We start from the raw sequence: 17,788 nt of genomic DNA on the forward strand, positions 1-17,788 counted from the left end.
CAATCTGATTCGTATATATCAGGTTGAGCGGTGATGTTGACATCTCCCACGCTCCAAAAAGTTTTAAACTGTTGCCTGAAGACAAGAGAAGACCAATCAGTATTCATTATTTTACATTGTTTCTTCTTGTGTTTGTTCTTCTGAGGTGTTCGTTGTCCAAACAAAAATCTTTTGCAAAAGTGTTCGTTATCCGATCACTCACTGTAATAACTCAATATGCTAATTAATCTCAAACATCTTTTTTTAAAATGTTTTTAAAAATAATGAACCATTTATATGAATTTATGAAACTGTATTCTCAGTAGTTAGATTTCCTTTATTAAAGCTTGTCTATTTCAAATACATAAACAATACCAATTACTATAAAAGTGACATTCTGTAATCTGCTTAAATTATAAAAATAAATGAATAAATAAATACTTTGCATTCAGTACGATTTATAATATATACTAAACACAACTTAATAATGATACTTACTCTTTCTCTATCAAATAAATCTCTTCTATCTGAATCCCAATCAACATCTCTAGATTTTTCATTAACAGAATCTTCTCTGCTCCAATTGGTGTCACGATTTCTTTCATCTCTTTCATGATCAGCATCTCTCTCATTTTCTGTTTTCTCATAATTTCTAGATTCCCTCAACCGATTTTTCTCATCATTTCTAAAAAATACATTTCTTTCTATAAATTTTTCTTATTATAAAATTTTAATTATCTATTTGTTTTAATTGTAAATCAGTTTTGTGGGTGATGAATTGTTGTGTCAACAGGTGTTCAGTTATAAAATAATCATCATTTTATAAAGATAAGAAAATTAACTTAATGATAAATACTCAATAATACTTATTTTAAATAATTAAGAGATGATATTATTATAATTCAATTCATTTACTTTAATTTTAAACTATTTAATAAAAAAAACTCTTAACCTACTTTATAAATACTTCAATTTACAAATTCATACCTAGAATCCTTTTTTTGTGGAGTAGGTGCATCCTCTTCATCACTGAAGACAAGTTTAGCACTAAATAGAAAATGTATTTTGTGTTAAATTCATGTATGTTTTATAAAAATTTGTTTCCTGAAACAATTACAGTCTCAACTTTAAAATGAAACAACATAATAATTTTTAAAATGCTCTAGTTTGTATGTCCTGAAATAAGTAATCTTATAATCAAGCTTTTCCTCAGTGTAAAAGAAAAACTATTCCTGTAAGAGAAAAATGCACTTGTCTTGCATTGTTGCAGTTGGGGTACAAGCATCTTTTAATATCTCTAGGACTAGCACATTACAGACACAAGGACTGGCTTTTTTCAAGAGGAGTGGTCAAGAATACACATGGCTGTAAATCCACACAAGAATAACTTTAGGCAAGTGCAATGAAATCTGTTGAAAGATATGTTGTTATCTCATGGCCAAAATGCAACAGTTACAAGTACAGTGAAACTTTGCTTAACGAGCAAAACAAATTGTAACAAAATTACTTGCTTAACAAGCAACGTTTCACATAACAAGTGACAAGGGGAGGGAGAGGGAAAGTCCCAGATTGTGTGATTGCTCCATCAGTCTGTGTTTAGCACTTGTTCTGCTAGCATCTTAGTGTCACTTGTGATCACACATTTTTCCAAACTTGTGTTCAGACATATTACACACAAATAACAACCATAGCCCATTATATAATAAACATGCCAAACGATATGGCAAATTCTTGGGCTATGTAAAGGCTATAATTAAATATTAGAAATTAATTAATTTGACTAGAGGCAGCCAGTTATGATGCCATCTCATATTAAATTTAATGACTAATTCTAAATTAAATTCCAGAAATGTCTAAATAATTTTCTTTAAATAAGCATTATACATAAAATATTTAAGTATTTTTTTGGCATGGAATGAATTATTGTATTTTACATTAATTTATATGGGGGAAATTGTTTCACTTAATGAATGTTTTGCATTACAAGTAAGGTTCTGGAACAAATTATGCTTGTTAAGCGAGGTTCCACTGTATTTCCTGTTTCACCGAGGTGAAAATATGCCTCACTTTTCTACAAGATCTTAACTTATATGGCCACAACATATCCATTCCATTCAAGAAAAGAAGTACCACTTTATCCAAAACATCACTGCAACAAATTTGGTTATGCAAATAAAACTGCAATTTTGTTGCTTGCAGCAGGGTGTCTACTCATTCTTGAAAAAGTTTGCCTGATTATATTTTTTTTATAACTGCTCCCAGAAATCTCTCTTCAAAGTGACTTATGCATTTTGCAGAGCAGGAGTATTATTTCATCTCATTAAGAATATGTGACATTGTACATTCATTAACTAGAAGCGATTGCCAAGCTGTGGATAGAGTCAGCATCCTTGGTATTAATGCAATTCCCTTTAAGGGATTTTGAACAGATTATTAATGTTTCTAGTGTTCTTAGTTTGTCATTGTTGTATATTGGTGTTATAATCTTAGCTTCTTCCCATTTGGCTGTTATACCCTGCTCACTTGCATATTGGGCTAGTGGTATTAAACTTATAAGTTTCGTACTTATGCTTCGCTATCCTTTTTGTTAACAATCTGTTTGTTGAGATTATGTATGTTAACTTCCTGTTGATATTAAACCTGTTGTTGTCTAGGGCAGTGATTCTCAAAGTGGGGGGAGTCGCAAAAAATATTTGGGGGGTCGCTGAAAAATTAATACCAGATCAATTTTTTTTTCAAATATTTTATAAATTTACTATGAATTCATGTTTAGAAATAATAGAAATAAAAAATATATATAATAATTTTTACTTAAATAATTTGCACATATAAATAATAAAAACAATATAAATATTTTAATATGAGCCTAATATTCATAAATTTGTGCACTATTGGGGAATCCCCCGAGTTCCACTCTCAGCCTAAACTATGATAGAACAACATTGTCATTTGGAACGGTGTTAGCTAGCAGCGTTGCGTCTGTAGGCAAGTCAAGTTAGAAATACAATAGAGCGTCGATTATCTGAAAACCGATCAACTGAAAGCTTTTCAGTTGGCAAATTTAAATTTCCGCTAGTGCTGTGGTGCTGCAATACTTGGCTATGTCTTGGGCTACTCCAATATTATTTTAGTTGGTATGCATTTTTAGCTGGCAGAACTGGAGCGACCATGAGAGGGTACTTAACCCCTCCCTCCGGGATGTCTTCCTACACACAGTCATTCTTTGGGGGTCCTTTGAAATGTTTAAGTGCAAAAGGGGGTCGCAGACCAAAAAGTTTGAGAAACACTGGTCTAGAGGTACCAAGTATACCCCAGGTTTTCTGGCTTCAGTGCATTTACCTTGAGCATTGGAAAGAAGTTTATATATTGATGGGTTACGTTTGTATGCTAAATCTGCCTGGACTTTCTTGGCTGTGATTTTATAAGTTTGGCTCAATCTAGAGTCAAAGTCAGAGACCCAATTTTTGGAAATGCTTGAGAGGTGGATTCTATTATTTGGACAAGGAGCTGTTTGTGTTTAAGGCTGTGCGCTCACCAGGTTGCATTTGAATTGGAGACCCAAACATTTGGCCCTCCCCTTGTTAGCAATAGGAATCATTTTTGAATAATTTTTTAATGAATAATTCTAAATAACACATTTTATCACAATATTTAAACAGTGTTTCACGGGCCGCTGGTCCCATTGAGAGCTTTTGCGAGTGCGTTATTCTGCGATTTATTGGAGCGTTTTCTCTGTGTATCGCTGTGTTTTATCGTTGTGCTCTTGGGAAAGTGACTACCTACCTTCAAGTAGTGCGGCCCGTCAGTACTTTTTTAGGGAAGCTAAAAATAGTTGCGAATTTTTAGCCTTTAAGGCTACTTTCTTTTGTGGTATGGCAAGTAAGCCACCACACCCAGTTGTCCTGGCAAGGACAGACGAGGAGGGGGGCCCGAGGTGGAGCCTGGTGGTGAAATGCCTTCCCTGCAAAGTAAGCGGGTTGCCCAGCAGGGTAAGAGGGTTACAGCTGCTCAGAAAATTCTTGAAGAATTGAATGAATATCTTGTTACTAATTCTCACTCTAAGATTGGGTCAAGAGACCATATCGCACAAATTGTGGGTAAGGTTGAGACAATAATAGAAATCTTTACGGAGGGAGAGGACATAAGGTAAATGATGTTGACCATACAGGGGCAATTGGAAGACATCAAAACTAGAGAGGAAAGCAGAGGGGAGAAGACCTTTGCACAAGTAGTGACAAGTACACCTTTGGTTAATAAAAGGGTGGTTAAGTCTGGGGAAGTTGTCATCATTCAACCGACAGATGGCACAGGCGATTCTGAGCAGACTAAGCAACTTATATAGGTTAAAATAAAACCCCAAGCTTTAAAGATAGGGGTGAAGGGGCTTAGAAAATTGTGTAATAGAGCTATAGCGATTGAGGTTGAGATGAAAGAAGACAAGGTAAAGCTCCAACAAGCAATGGAAGAAATCCCTGGGATGACAGCCCGGAACCTAAGAAGAGGATCCCTAAAATTATTATTCACTCCATTCCAAAGAAGATTGAGAAATCAGAGATATCGAAATTTGTCTATCAGCAAAACGAATGTATACAGGAACGTTTTGCGGGGATCAGACAATTTGAGAGTGGGTTTGCTGTAAGGTTTGCCCTTGGTAATAGGAATAGCCCCACTTCTAGTTGGGTGGTTGATGTTAGTCCTCAGGTTCGCACTGAACTGTTGAAAATAGGAAAATTAAATATTCACTGGGTTAAATGCCCGGTGGAGGATTTTGTTCCTGTTATACAATGTTTTAACTGTTGTAAACTGGGACATTTTGCAAAAGATTGCAAACAAGAAGTTCCCACCTGTAGTCAGTGCGGAGAGGGACACAGGTTCAGGGATTGTCCAAATCGGAACACCATTAAATTGTGCTGTAATTGTAAACAAGAAAAACTATTTGATACAAAGCATAATGCTCTTGATAAGAAATGTCCGATCGTACAAAGAGCAAAGGCAATTATAATAAGTCGTACTGACTATGGAGATAGCTCAGGCTAATAGTATCAAGGAAATCAAGATCATCCAAGGAAATCTACAAAGAGCAATTGCAGCTAATTCAGCTTTAAATAAAAGGTTGGAGGTGTTTGATGTGGCTCTTATGCAGGAACCTTATACAGTGCAAAATAAAGTGGCCTGTCTTGGCAGGCAGATACAGGTTTTGCAAGTTGAGGAAGAGAGGCCACGTACTGCTGTTGGTGTGTCCTCTTGGGAACTTGGGAAGTGGATGTCCTTTTTCATACTGATATTAGTTCTCAGAACTGTGTGTGCGCAGAGATTGTTTTGGCTGGCCACAGGGTCATTATGGTGAGTATCTATAGGGTCTTTGGTGCAAGTCTCAGTGATACGTATGATAATATAGAAAGGATTCTTGACAAGTTTCCAGGTCAAGCCATAATTCTTGGTGGTGATTTTAACGTGCATTCCCCTGTTTGGGGGGATCCAACTCATGATATGGAGGCAGATGACCTTTTGGAGTACTTAGCAATGCACGGTCTTCACATAGTGAATGATCCTATGTCCCCGCCAACTTTTGTTGGTCCAAGGGGCAGTAGTTGGATAGATCTTACTTTATGTAATGATTCTGGCCTGTTGTGGTTATATGATTGGGAAGTGGATATGGTTGGTTGCTTAAGTGACCATTTCCCAATTATTTTTAAAGTCAGGGTTCCTGGGGAAGGAACCAAGGTTGAAGAAAGAAAGTATGATATCAACAGGGTAAATTGGACTCAGTTTAATGTTAGGTGCAGAAGGGAATTGAGGCAGATCATGAGTGGAACTGGTAATGATAGGGAGACGGTAAAGCATCAGATTGATGACTTTATTCGGACTATCAATGAGATCTGCAATGAGTGTATACCTGTTAGGACAAGAAGCAAACACCTTGTTCCCTGGTGGAACAGGGACCTCTCTCATATAAGGAAGCAAAATAATAAGCTGAGGAGGCGATTTCAGCATTGTGCTGATACTGAGGAGAAAGAAAGGAGGAGGGCGATCTATTTACGATTTGAAAGGTTCTATAAAGATAAAATTAAGGAGTATAAAATATTGTCGTGGAGGAAGTTCTGTGAGGAAAACTCTGGTAATCCTTGGAATTTCTGCTTTAAGCTAAGTACAGGCAAACTTAAAACCAAGTTGCTTGTTTCGTCTGTTAAGACCCCACGTGGGCCGACTTCTAATCTAGAAGATACTATTGCTTTTCTAATGGAAAGGTTCTTTCCAATTGATGATAAAGCCGAGGATTCACAAGGACAAGGAGAACTAAGGAAGAGGGTGGAGGAGGAGTCAGATGAGTGCGATGACCCTCTATTCATATATGGCGAAATTCAAGATTGTATCAATGATCTTAAAGTCAATAAGGCCCCAGGAGGAGACGGTATTGTGTCTCAAATTGTTAAAGCTGTATGGGAGTGCAGTTCGGACACTCTTATGAAAGTTTATAATCAATGTCTTACTTACGGGGTATTCCCGAAGAGGTGGAAGGAGGCACGGGTGGTTATCATCCCCAAGCCTGGAAAGAAGGACTTGAGTGATCCCAGCAGTTACAGACCTATTAGTCTCCTACCTGTTATGGGCAAGGTGTTGGATGATCTCATGATCAAGAGGATTATGTGGTTTATGGAGAGGAAAGGAATATTTAGTAAGGTGCAGTTTGGCTTCAGACCACAAAGAGGAACAGAAGATGCCATCAACAAGGTGATTGGCGATATCAAGGATGTACTTAGCTTTGCTAAGTATGCGGTGGCATTAAGTTTAGACATCCAAGGAGCTTTTGATAATGCTTGGTGGCATTCAATTCTTTGGAAGCTTAAGGTGAACGGCTGCCCGAGGAATCTTTATAATTTGGCAAAAAACTACTTTAAGGATAGGGTAGCCTTTTATAACTTGAATTGGACCAGGATTGAGAAAGAGCAGCAGAGGGGCTGCCCGCAGGGGTCAAAATCGGGCCCCAGTTTTTGGGTCATTCATTTTGATACCATTTTAAAGAAGATAAAGGAAGTGGCTAGGTGTACGGCTTATGCCGATGATGTCATGGTTGTTGTGGCAGGATATTCACGTCAAAATATAGAATTGACTTGTAACAAGCTTCTTAGTGATATTTGTTTATGGGGTGAGGAGGAGAAGCTGAAATTCAATCCCACTAAGACTCAAGCAATGATTTTTGCTAGGGATTTTGTGAGTGCGCTGGATTGGAGGCAACCGATACTCAGAATGAATAATGAAAGGATACAAGTAGTAAAGAATTTAAAGTATTTGGGCATCGTCATAGATAGGCGGTTGTGTTGGAATGATCATATTAAAGCTTTCAAAATTAAAAGTAATGTTATTTTTAACAAGTTGGCCCAGGTTGCTAATGGCATCTGGGGCCTGAATGTTGAGGCAATGGGTACTGTCTATGATTGCATGTTTATTCCGATTCTGACCTATGCGGCATCGGTTTGGAGTGAGAAAGTCCAAAATTGTATGCAGAAAAGGCATCTTAGGCAGGCCCAGAGGACCGCTTTGTTGAAGCTTACTAGATGTTATCGGACTACCTCGACTGAGGGTCTTATGGTTTTGGCTGAGAAAGCCCCTATAGAACTGGTAATTGAGGAAAGGGCTAAGCGTTATTGGTTGAAGGTTTGCGATGATACGAATCTAGTGGGAACAGATCTCAATATTGAGAAGTATGAGAGGATGGTTCCGATGAAGGATATGCCTCACCCTGCAACGTTATTCAGGGTTAGTGTGACGAGGCATTTAAGGATCATTACTGAAATATATACAGACGGGTCTAAGTCTGAAGCTGGAACAGGTGCCGCGTTTGTGGTGTATGAACGGAATAACGAAATATATCATGAAAGGTTCCGGTTGGAAAAATACTGTTCGAGTTACCAGGCAGAGTTGTTGGCGATAAGTAAGGCCATCGAATGGTATGTTGCAAATGACAGGACTGAGCAGGTTTGCATTCTCACGGATAGTATGAGTGCGCTTCAGGCACTGCTAAGTCAGAAATCAAGTGATCACCAAGTTTATTCGATTAAAAAGTTTTTGAAAGACAATGGGGTCCTTGACCGCATTGAGTTTAAATGGGTTCGTGCCCATATTGGAATTTATGGAAATGAGAGGGCCGATTGTTTGGCCAAGGAAGCGGCGGAGAATGACCAAGTGGTCTTTGACATAATTCCCGTTTGCTGGGGAAAGAGGTGTTTAAAAATGAACAGTATATGAAGGTGGCAAGAGCTCTGGACAGAGAGCACCAAAGGTAGAGGATCTACGATCTCCTTCCGAATATTGAAGAAAGGCTTATGCACTTAAACTGGTTTACGCTTGGTCGGGAAACCATGGTTTCTCTCTCTGGGCATGATGGCCTGGGGATTTATAAAAGGCGTTTTAGCCTTAGTGAGCAGACTGAGTGTATGTGTGGTCAGGCAGATGAAGATATACATCACCTTGTGTTTGAATGTGTAAAATGGCAGTATACCAGGAAACAACTGGAACTCATTGTCTTGGAGGAGGGGCTGAATTGGCCTTGTGGCTTCTATCAGCTCATAAGGAATGAATATTGTTTCAAGGCATTGTCAGAGTTCTTTAGAAAGATTTATAAGAGCAAGAACGCTCGAATGTTATTATCTTTTCCTGGGCGAGTTGCCCAGTAGTTTGTTATTTATTTTCTAAGTTGTTTAATGTTACATTGTGTTCTTGATACTAAGTATTAGAGTTTTATTCATCCCCGTTATGCTTTGCGGTGCGGGGAGCTCTGATCCCGATACGGGAAATGATGACCCTCTAAATAAAAAAAATAAAAAAAAAAAAGTGTTTCACAAGTTCTGTCATTTTTGTTTTAGTCTACTGGAAAAAAGTAAAAGTGAAAAAAAGTCATCCCAAAAAATTCCCCAAATTTTCTGTTGAGTAAAAATCCCCAATCTGGAAACATTGGGCAGCATTTCAAAAAAAAACTTCCTTTGGTTCTCAATGTCACTTCCTACTCTTCTGCCCAAGCTTGACACAGAACATTGTGAAATCACAAGGGAAACACATACTTTTCATTTCAGATGGATCAATCTTTGTCATGTTATAGATTGCTTCTCTCACATGTTTTAGTTGGCAGAAAGTATACAAGTAGGATCAAATCGTACTTACACTGAATAAATTTGCTCACAAAACAGCAAAATGAAAGAGTGCACGCCATACATTCTTTCCGTAAAATCTCACAAAATAGTCTCTAAATACTTATTTTTTCATCTAAGTTTATCAGATATTTTAATAATGATGTTTTTACTTACCATTTATAAGTTTTAAGTACAGTACATTTCATTGTCAACAGTTAAAGATATTTCTTTGCAGTCAACTGTAAGCTTAACCTTAACTGTAGTGATTGCCATATTTAATCTTTTTTTATCCAATCCAAACAATCCTACCCTCTACTCAAATTAGTTTGATCGTGACCCAGTTGATCCTAAATGGCATTCACATATGCAGATAGAGATTGATCAGATTGCTATAGTTCATGTGTATACATGATTGAAATGATCAGAGTAATTATAGATCAGTTTGATTTAAAAAGTATATGCATCCTAGGTGTGCAGTGCATGGGACTCCCATTATAAGAAAGCTAGACATTTTGTTGTTTTCCTGAAGTGCAATTTGTGATTCAATTTCACAATGAAACAAGCAGACTAGTGTTTTTATCGCCACTTGCAATTGCCAGTATTATATTTTTATTGCCACGCTAATAAAAATATAGCCAAGTGGCAATTTTGCAGCACAACCCCTGTATAATATTTTTTTAAAAATCATAATACTGCTTAGCATCAAATTGTTACAGACATTGAATGATAATGTGAATATTTTAAAATGTTTTTTTTTTTTCAATTTATGTATTACCAGTTTCTATTTTAAAAAAAATAGACAAACTGCTTTCTGCTTTTTTTTATTTATTAAACTTTTAGTAAACTTCACTGCTATTATTATTTCAATATATTTACTGTATAAATCAATATTTTATTTTTAAAAAGTTAATAAAAATTCAAACACTTACTTATAATCAATTTCTCCATGTGCAGAGGCCCATCCATCCTGTGAATCATTCTGCAGAATCTCATCAAACCCCTTTAAATCTTTGTCTGTAATTATAGCTGCAGGTCTTTGATAAGCTTCTTCTTCAGCCAGAGGACGCATAGAATTTCTTATCCTATGAAACAAAGACTTTCTATATTAAATTTTAGCAATTAAAATATTTATTATTATTGTGATGTAATAATAAATATTAATAGCAAGGGAATTTGTTTATATTTTTGACAGCAGAATTCAAATACTTAATGGTTTTAATTAAAATTCTTAATAGAATACAACAGAAAATAAGTTTAAAATATGATTCAGTTACTTAATTTTCTTATTAACCAATAAAACTAAAGTGTTACATGTATGAAAATCATTTTCCACATGGAATGTTACATTTATGTTATTTAAATAAATTCTGATATGTATTTCAACATTAAATACATTCTCAACAGAAGTTGCATACCATATTAAATTCAACACTAACATTAGCTAATATGCCATAATAATAAACTGGATTAATTATTAAAATTTAAATGATAATTCTTCTATCATAAATTTTTATTTAAAAATTACCAATAAAAATACTTCTTTACTAACCTGTTTTCTGGATAGTAAGATGGTCTGTTTGATGGAATTCCAGAATAATTAGGATAATTTCCAGGAAAATTTCTGCCATACATCTGGAGTAATTTTGCTTCGTTAATAATTAATAATTAAAAAAATAAGTTTATTTGTTTCAATCAATTAAACTTACATAAGGAGGTATCATTCCCCTAAACTGGGGCAGTTGAGGGTGGAGACCGGAACCAGGACCTAGCTGGCCAGGCATGCCATGACCAGGACCAGCAGTTGGACCCAATCCTTGAGCAACAGAACCAGTACCACTTGAACTTGCATTTGATGTTCCTAAACTGTTTGTAGGTAATGACCCCCCTCTTGTGGTTGTTGGATATGGCTTTTGTTCTCTCGAATGATTTTCTGTGGCATTCTGCTGACCGTTTACGCCACTGCCATTGTTCAGTGGCTGGCCTCCGCCTGATATCCCTGGCTGTCCTTGAGATATTGACTGAGGTGGTGGTGATGGAGGGTGCTGTGGAGAAACTGAACTTGGTGGAGGTGGCTGCTGCTGTTGAAGAGTACCACGTCCCCAACTTCCCTCTGCTGCAGATATAAAAAAAATTAATTAATTTCTACACATTAACATTTTAAAATAAGTTGTGCTCATAAATAGATTAGTACTGATTTATATTCAAAAATGTTCTTTCAATTTTTAATTTTGATCTAATTTTATTTTCAGTTACCATGTTAAATGCTATTGATTATTGTCAAAACTATGTTATATATTGAAAATCTATGAGAATGCACAACTGTTTCAAGTCATTACTATGTCATCATCAATAGGCATATTTTTATTATAAATCTTGGATTTTGTTATAGGAAATATCATTACAAAACAATCATTTTCAAATATTGTTGGAGAGTACCAAAATCCATTATTCTGCTTCTTTTACTCTAAAGAAGACCCATCAAAAGCAAATCACTAGTCAACAAAAGAAAACAAAGTTGTAATATCCCCACATACAAAGTAGATCTTATGAAAATACAGTTTTCTATAAATTTTATACTGATTTAATATTTCCAAAACACATTTAATTTTTCTTTAACCAAATGTTTTAGCATTTTATTATGTCAAACATGTAAATTGAATGCAACAAAAACTTCCATAATATATAACACACAAGTTTGTAATTTGATTTAGTAGTTATTTCCTAACCAGTATTTTCTATAATAATAAACATTCTTGAATTCAAATGCATTTACCAATCTTATCTATTTCAACAATATTAGGATTTGGCATTTCCCCCATTTATTTGACTTAATCAGTCAATCTTCAAATATCTATATCTAAAGATTGACTGATTAAATCAAATAAGTGGGGGAAATGCTGAATCTTATCTTAAACCAAATAAGTAAGAAATTTTGTTAGATATATATTAATTATAACATATTTTTTTAAATAATCAGTGCATTAATTATTGAAGAATTTAAAACTAATCCTGACATTATTTCAACTGAAATATAATCAGTTTTTGAATTTATTGCAAGGATATAAGTGTAACGTTGATCCCAAATATTTCCATGTATAGTTTAACTCTGCATAAAAATTGAATTTTATTTTTTTTTTTCATAATTATTTAATTATTTACAATAGCTTTTTCAGTAAACATCCCTGCAGACATGATTTAAAGCAGTAACACACGAACTACTGTGGTAAATCATTGGGCTAAATTTGGAATAAATAATTCTAAATTACAAATGAATTTAGCACTTGAGGGAGATGGCGCCTAATGCCTCCCTCTAGTGCCAAATTCATTTGTAATTTAGATTTATTTATTCCAAATTTAGCCTGATGATTTACGGCAGTAGTTGGTGTGTTATAGCTTTTTCAGTAATGAAAATACAATTATTTTTCTATCAGAATTCTTGAGTCTCTTCAAATTACAATTTATTGACTAAAACTTGTGTAAATTTTAACTTTTCTTACTGTGAAACACATGAAATTACTACATTAAAAATTGAAGTAATCGCACACTATCATCATCATCATCCTTTATTCTAATAGTTAAATTTCGTTATATTTTTTCATTTATTTATTTAAAAAAAGTAACTTCACTACTTAAAAAATATTGCATTAACTTTTAGAACATAGTTTTATGATTTATAAACAATAGAATTTCAATATTTTCAACATTTACAGAATCTACATTATTTTTAAATTGAATTTTTAACAATTAACTGAAATTAATTACTTACTTTGAGGTCGGAGACTTGGTCCTGGTCCATACTGTGAATCTGCATTTGACTTCCGGTTGCCTTCTGTTTGTGCATCCCCACCAGCTAGCTTCGGGAATTCCTGAGGAAAAAATGGCGACTGATGGCCCAAGAAGTTCCTTTCTTGACCACCATCCTCTTCGTTTGATGTAACACTGCTCCAAGTTTTGCTTGATCCAGTACTTGCACTGGAAGTGGGTGTCTGAAAAATTAAACCAATTAGCATGTGTGGTAATTTAAATAGCTAGATATTTCCTGCAAACAAATTCATTGATAGCAATTTCACAGACAAGAACTTTCAATAGGGTATTTTTAACTCATCAAAAATTTCATTTACACAGGAAAACATTTTTCAATAAGGAATCATTTTATTAAACAACAAAATTATCTTTTGGTATGTAAAAAGACTTGAGAAATTTCATGCTAATTCACTCAAAATATGCCCACAGTTAAAGCAGGTGATACACACTCATGAAGTAACAAACATAAAAATGCACTACAGCCAAACAATTGCCAGATTACATTAAGCTATATTAATACAACTAATTACTAGTTAACTGTCAAGTACACTCAAACCTGTTTTTGTGGGGTGGATAGGGACCGCATAATAGAAAACGCATTAAAAAAATTTACACGAAACTTCGCAAATAGCTATTTAAAAAACAGTTTTCGTAACACAATTAAAAAGTATTTTTTTATGTGGTGAATAGGGACCACATAAAAAAAGTCTCATATAGAAAATAACTAGGAATTGCTTTTTTTAACTCCTTGGGCCGTTTTCAGCAATCCCTGATGGGAAAAGAAATCCTCTAAGAATTTTATGTTTTATATTAATTAATTATTTCCACTTAAATACAAATTTAACATTAAAAAAATTTGCCTGGAAATAATTCCTGCGAAATAAACACCTTCCCAAAAAGTGGTTTTACAGAAAAACTATATAAAAAGTTAAAAATAATCATTAAAAAATGATTTTATTTGATAAATATAGCTGCAGGAAATGTTATTCTTTCATTTAACAAGGCATAAAATTTCACACCTGCAGTCTACATTTAACACAATATTTCTGATTTTTATGCTATTAAAATAGGAGGGGATCAAAAAAAGGTATGAGAAAAAAATTTTACTGAATAAAAAATGAAAAAAACCTGCTGATGTCATAAAAAACATCCAATAGTTTTAAAAATTTTTTTCAGAAGTCAATTATGTCCCAATTTGATTGAAATTTTTATATGCCGCACAAAAAAAAAACAGGTTTGAGTGTAGTTTAGTCTAGAGGTAGAGAGTAGGTGTCATCTCTTGATAACTTTTATTAATTAATTTAGAAGGTTCTAAAAGAAAAGAACTGGCCTGAAAAGGGATTTTAATCTGCAACTCCCACACCACAAAAAAAAAAAACACTGCTTCTCATAACAGAAGTACACAAAGTACCAATCATTATTAAATTAAAATTACTGATAAACCCAAACAGTATAAAGTAAATTTTTGTGTAATTTATATTTTCTTACAATAAAATCCTAGAACAAGTTTATATGCACTAGATGAGGAAATGGTGGCATATGTAAGTAAGATTTAAGAAAACATTTTTTTACAAAATTAAACAAGGCTTCTAAATACTAAATGAAAAATAATTCAATTTGGAAAATTTTCATATTTTGTAAATTATTGTAAAAATTTCTTAAGTTTAAACACTTTTCAACTTTAAATTCTTTTTCTTTTACTAGTGTTATCCATGATAATTTGCAACCAGGTAAGTATTCATCTTTTAATACTTGTGTTGTTATATTTATTTCTATAAACAGCATTACATTCAAACATTAGCAATTTTATATTCTCATATTGTTTAATACAATTTTTTACATTCTCAATTTATTGAATAATTTTATTACCAATGGCTGCATTCAGCAGAGTTAGCAGATGTTAACTGAGCAAAGGTGTTTCAATAGTAGTTGTTACATGGCAATGTAGATCTGCTGAATGACAAGTGACATATGTATTGAAACAGGAAGTTGGTGGCATTAGTAGTAGTTTCTGCTTTCACATGTATGAATTTATGTTTATTTAAGTTAAAGATGAAATTATTTTCTTAAATTTATATTAGACATACCTGTTTTTAGTGGTTCATGAACACTTGAAGCGTGCAATGCCATAATATTGTAAATGCCAGTAAACAAACTTTTCAGGAGTGAGAAAACACTTTCTAGCAAATAAATTGAAGGAATTCATTTCAATTTTAAAATAAAACGGTTAAAAAAATCTCACTAGGTTACAAATTCTCTGGAATAACAAAATGATGAAAACATCAGCCATAATATTTTAAGTGCAAAAAGTCATGTGACTTGTACTTTAAAACATTGTGGCTTGCACATAAATTCAACTTCAAAATACAGCCACGTACAGAGCCACTATCACCACTATTTTCGTTTCTTGCAGCAGAAAACATTGTTTAGAATTCATTTCTTCAATAAAATTATTTTGCAAATAATGGCATTTACAACATTATGGCATTGCACACTTCACTTACTTTAGTATTAATGCTGCAACGAGTATCTTTGTATTGATATATAACAGACATGGGCAAGTGCGGCTCTGTTTGAGTTACATGCAGCTCTTGCTGAAAGTGTTAATTTCTGCTTTTTATTATTATTTTTACAATTTTATTTCCACAATTTTGTGAAAATATGTAATTATATATATGTAATATTTAGTAATTTATTTCCAAGTTGGAGCAATAAATTAAATTGATATTTCAAATCTATTCTTTTAAAACAAGTTCTCGACCCTGATGGGGGACACCCTATCCTTCCCTGCCTTACCATACTATCTGTCACAACAGTACAGAACTGCGGCTTCCATGCATTTTGCAAAACCTACATTTCGGCTCTCACTGAACTCTTGCTTGCCCACCTCTGATATATAATGTCTTTACTCTCTTGCAGGTGCACAGTCATCAGCATTCAGTTACAGCTAGTTCCTCGTTACTAAGCGTAATGAAGAACAGGCCACTTGGAAAGTGTAATTGAGAGAGAACGACCAATCAGAATGGACAAAAGATAGAATGAAGATCAATATAATCTTCAACAATCAAGGACATCTTGCACTTGGTTAGTTAACATTCCAAATAACCAAGACACCAAGTATCAAACACGCTAAAGGCAGTTTTCAGCCAACTGTGTGTTATGAACAGCTCTGCGTCACCGAAGACAACTGTCTTCTCTTGTATGGAAAACAACAAAATCCCTGCAAACCGCCAATTCAAATCTTCCTCATCACCAGATGAAAACCCATTGTTTCTGGGCTTATCATCTGCTAGCCACCTCCAGCTGCCAAAGAACTCTTCTTATCTACTGATCAATCATTGCATCTGAACACAACCTCAGATATGAATATTTGTATAGTGTAAGTTCTCCTGAATTACAATAAACAGTTTTATGTTAGACAGTTGTCATTATTGTCGCCTCCACCACCACCCACATGCAAACAGACCCTAGACCATCACTAATGCAGAATTAACTGAATTTCTCCTAAAATTCGGCAAACTTACATTGATATGATGATCTATTGATAAAAAAGTACCTCTTAAAGTGGTGTAGAAGTGTACAAAATTATCTTGGAATATTTGCAACAATTAAGACCTCCTCAGTCATAGAAACAATGTTAAATGTTAAAACTTGTAATTATTATGTGATAAAATATCACTAATACTTCAAATCTCTAATGAAAGAATATTCTTTTTAAAAGTTAAAAGCCCATTTTATATTATTTCTAAACTCACCCCAAAAGCTAGAACTTTTGATCAAAAGCAAAGATATACCAATTGTACATACTCCAGTAAATAAATTTTAGTGTAAACACAAATGCTTTCGACCATATTTATGGACCTTCATCAAAAGGTAATAGAGCTGAGAACAGTTCTATATGATGAAGGTCCATAAATATAGCCAAAAGCATTTGTGTTTGTCCTGGAGGAACAGGAAGTTGGTGGCATTAGTATAAAAGCAAAAATAACCGATTATATTCTTTTTGTAAATGGATATTTTTCTGTTGAATGTGCTTGATAGGTGATAAATCAAAGACAATTCAGAGTTCATGTCCATATCATCACTTATCAAGCACATTCAACAGAAAAATATCCATTTACAAAAAGAATATAATCAGTAATTTTTACATGTAGATAAAAAATAATAAATTGACAGAAAAGGATAAATTATAAGTAAGTTTGATTTCAATATCCTAATACAAATAAACCATACATTCAAATCTCAACTAAGGGAGTAAAACATTAAAATTGTTAATAATAATAAATTATACAAAATAATATAGCATTATAGGAATTAGACTACACATTAATAAAAATGAAATTAGTAGAGGAAGAAATGAAACAAATCAAAAAGTTAATAAAAGACAAAATAAAATTAAAAAAACAAACACCTTAATATATACAGTACAAACAAATTATTAATTCAAATAATGAAATGAAACATCCATGACAGTATATGATGTACTAACAAACAAAGCAGAGGAAGCAGTAAAAATTCTCTGCTGATTCATGATCTGTCAATAATAGCATAAAGGTGGATGAACATGTGTGGCACAGAAAGAACAAGTGCTATTGAAATCACAATACCACTTATGGAAGAGTCATACATGTGGCAAATCAATGTGTTTTTACTGCATGACAAAAAATATTTAAGATGAACAAAAACAATTATCATGTTCATTTAAATGTGGTATTGTTAAATTTTCTTCTTCTTATGATAAGAAAATAAAATAATTTAAAGAATTGATCTAATGTTATGAATGCTTTCAAAAGTTTTCTACACTGAGATCTACTTTTAGATTCAAAAAGCCATATAGTATGCAACAAATCAACATTACTAGTGGCTGTTAGAAGCGT

General features: G+C 33.7%; 1 protein-coding gene across 1 annotated transcript in view; it reads right to left on the minus strand.

Annotated features, from left to right (window-relative positions):
* Positions 1–17,788, minus strand: part of LOC136987368 (protein PRRC2C-like) — a 131,379-nt gene that overhangs the window by 61,592 nt on the left and 51,999 nt on the right. Inside the window, 6 exon segments of the mRNA XM_067285100.1 lie at positions 478–664; positions 967–1,026; positions 10,037–10,189; positions 10,657–10,739; positions 10,814–11,220; positions 12,874–13,093. Coding sequence (XP_067141201.1) covers positions 478–664; positions 967–1,026; positions 10,037–10,189; positions 10,657–10,739; positions 10,814–11,220; positions 12,874–13,093 — 1,110 coding nt within the window.

This window comes from Centruroides vittatus, unplaced genomic scaffold (genome assembly GCF_030686945.1).
Source record: "Centruroides vittatus isolate TY-2023 unplaced genomic scaffold, ASM3068694v2 scaffold_1519, whole genome shotgun sequence".
Classification (NCBI taxonomy): domain Eukaryota; kingdom Metazoa; phylum Arthropoda; class Arachnida; order Scorpiones; family Buthidae; genus Centruroides; species Centruroides vittatus.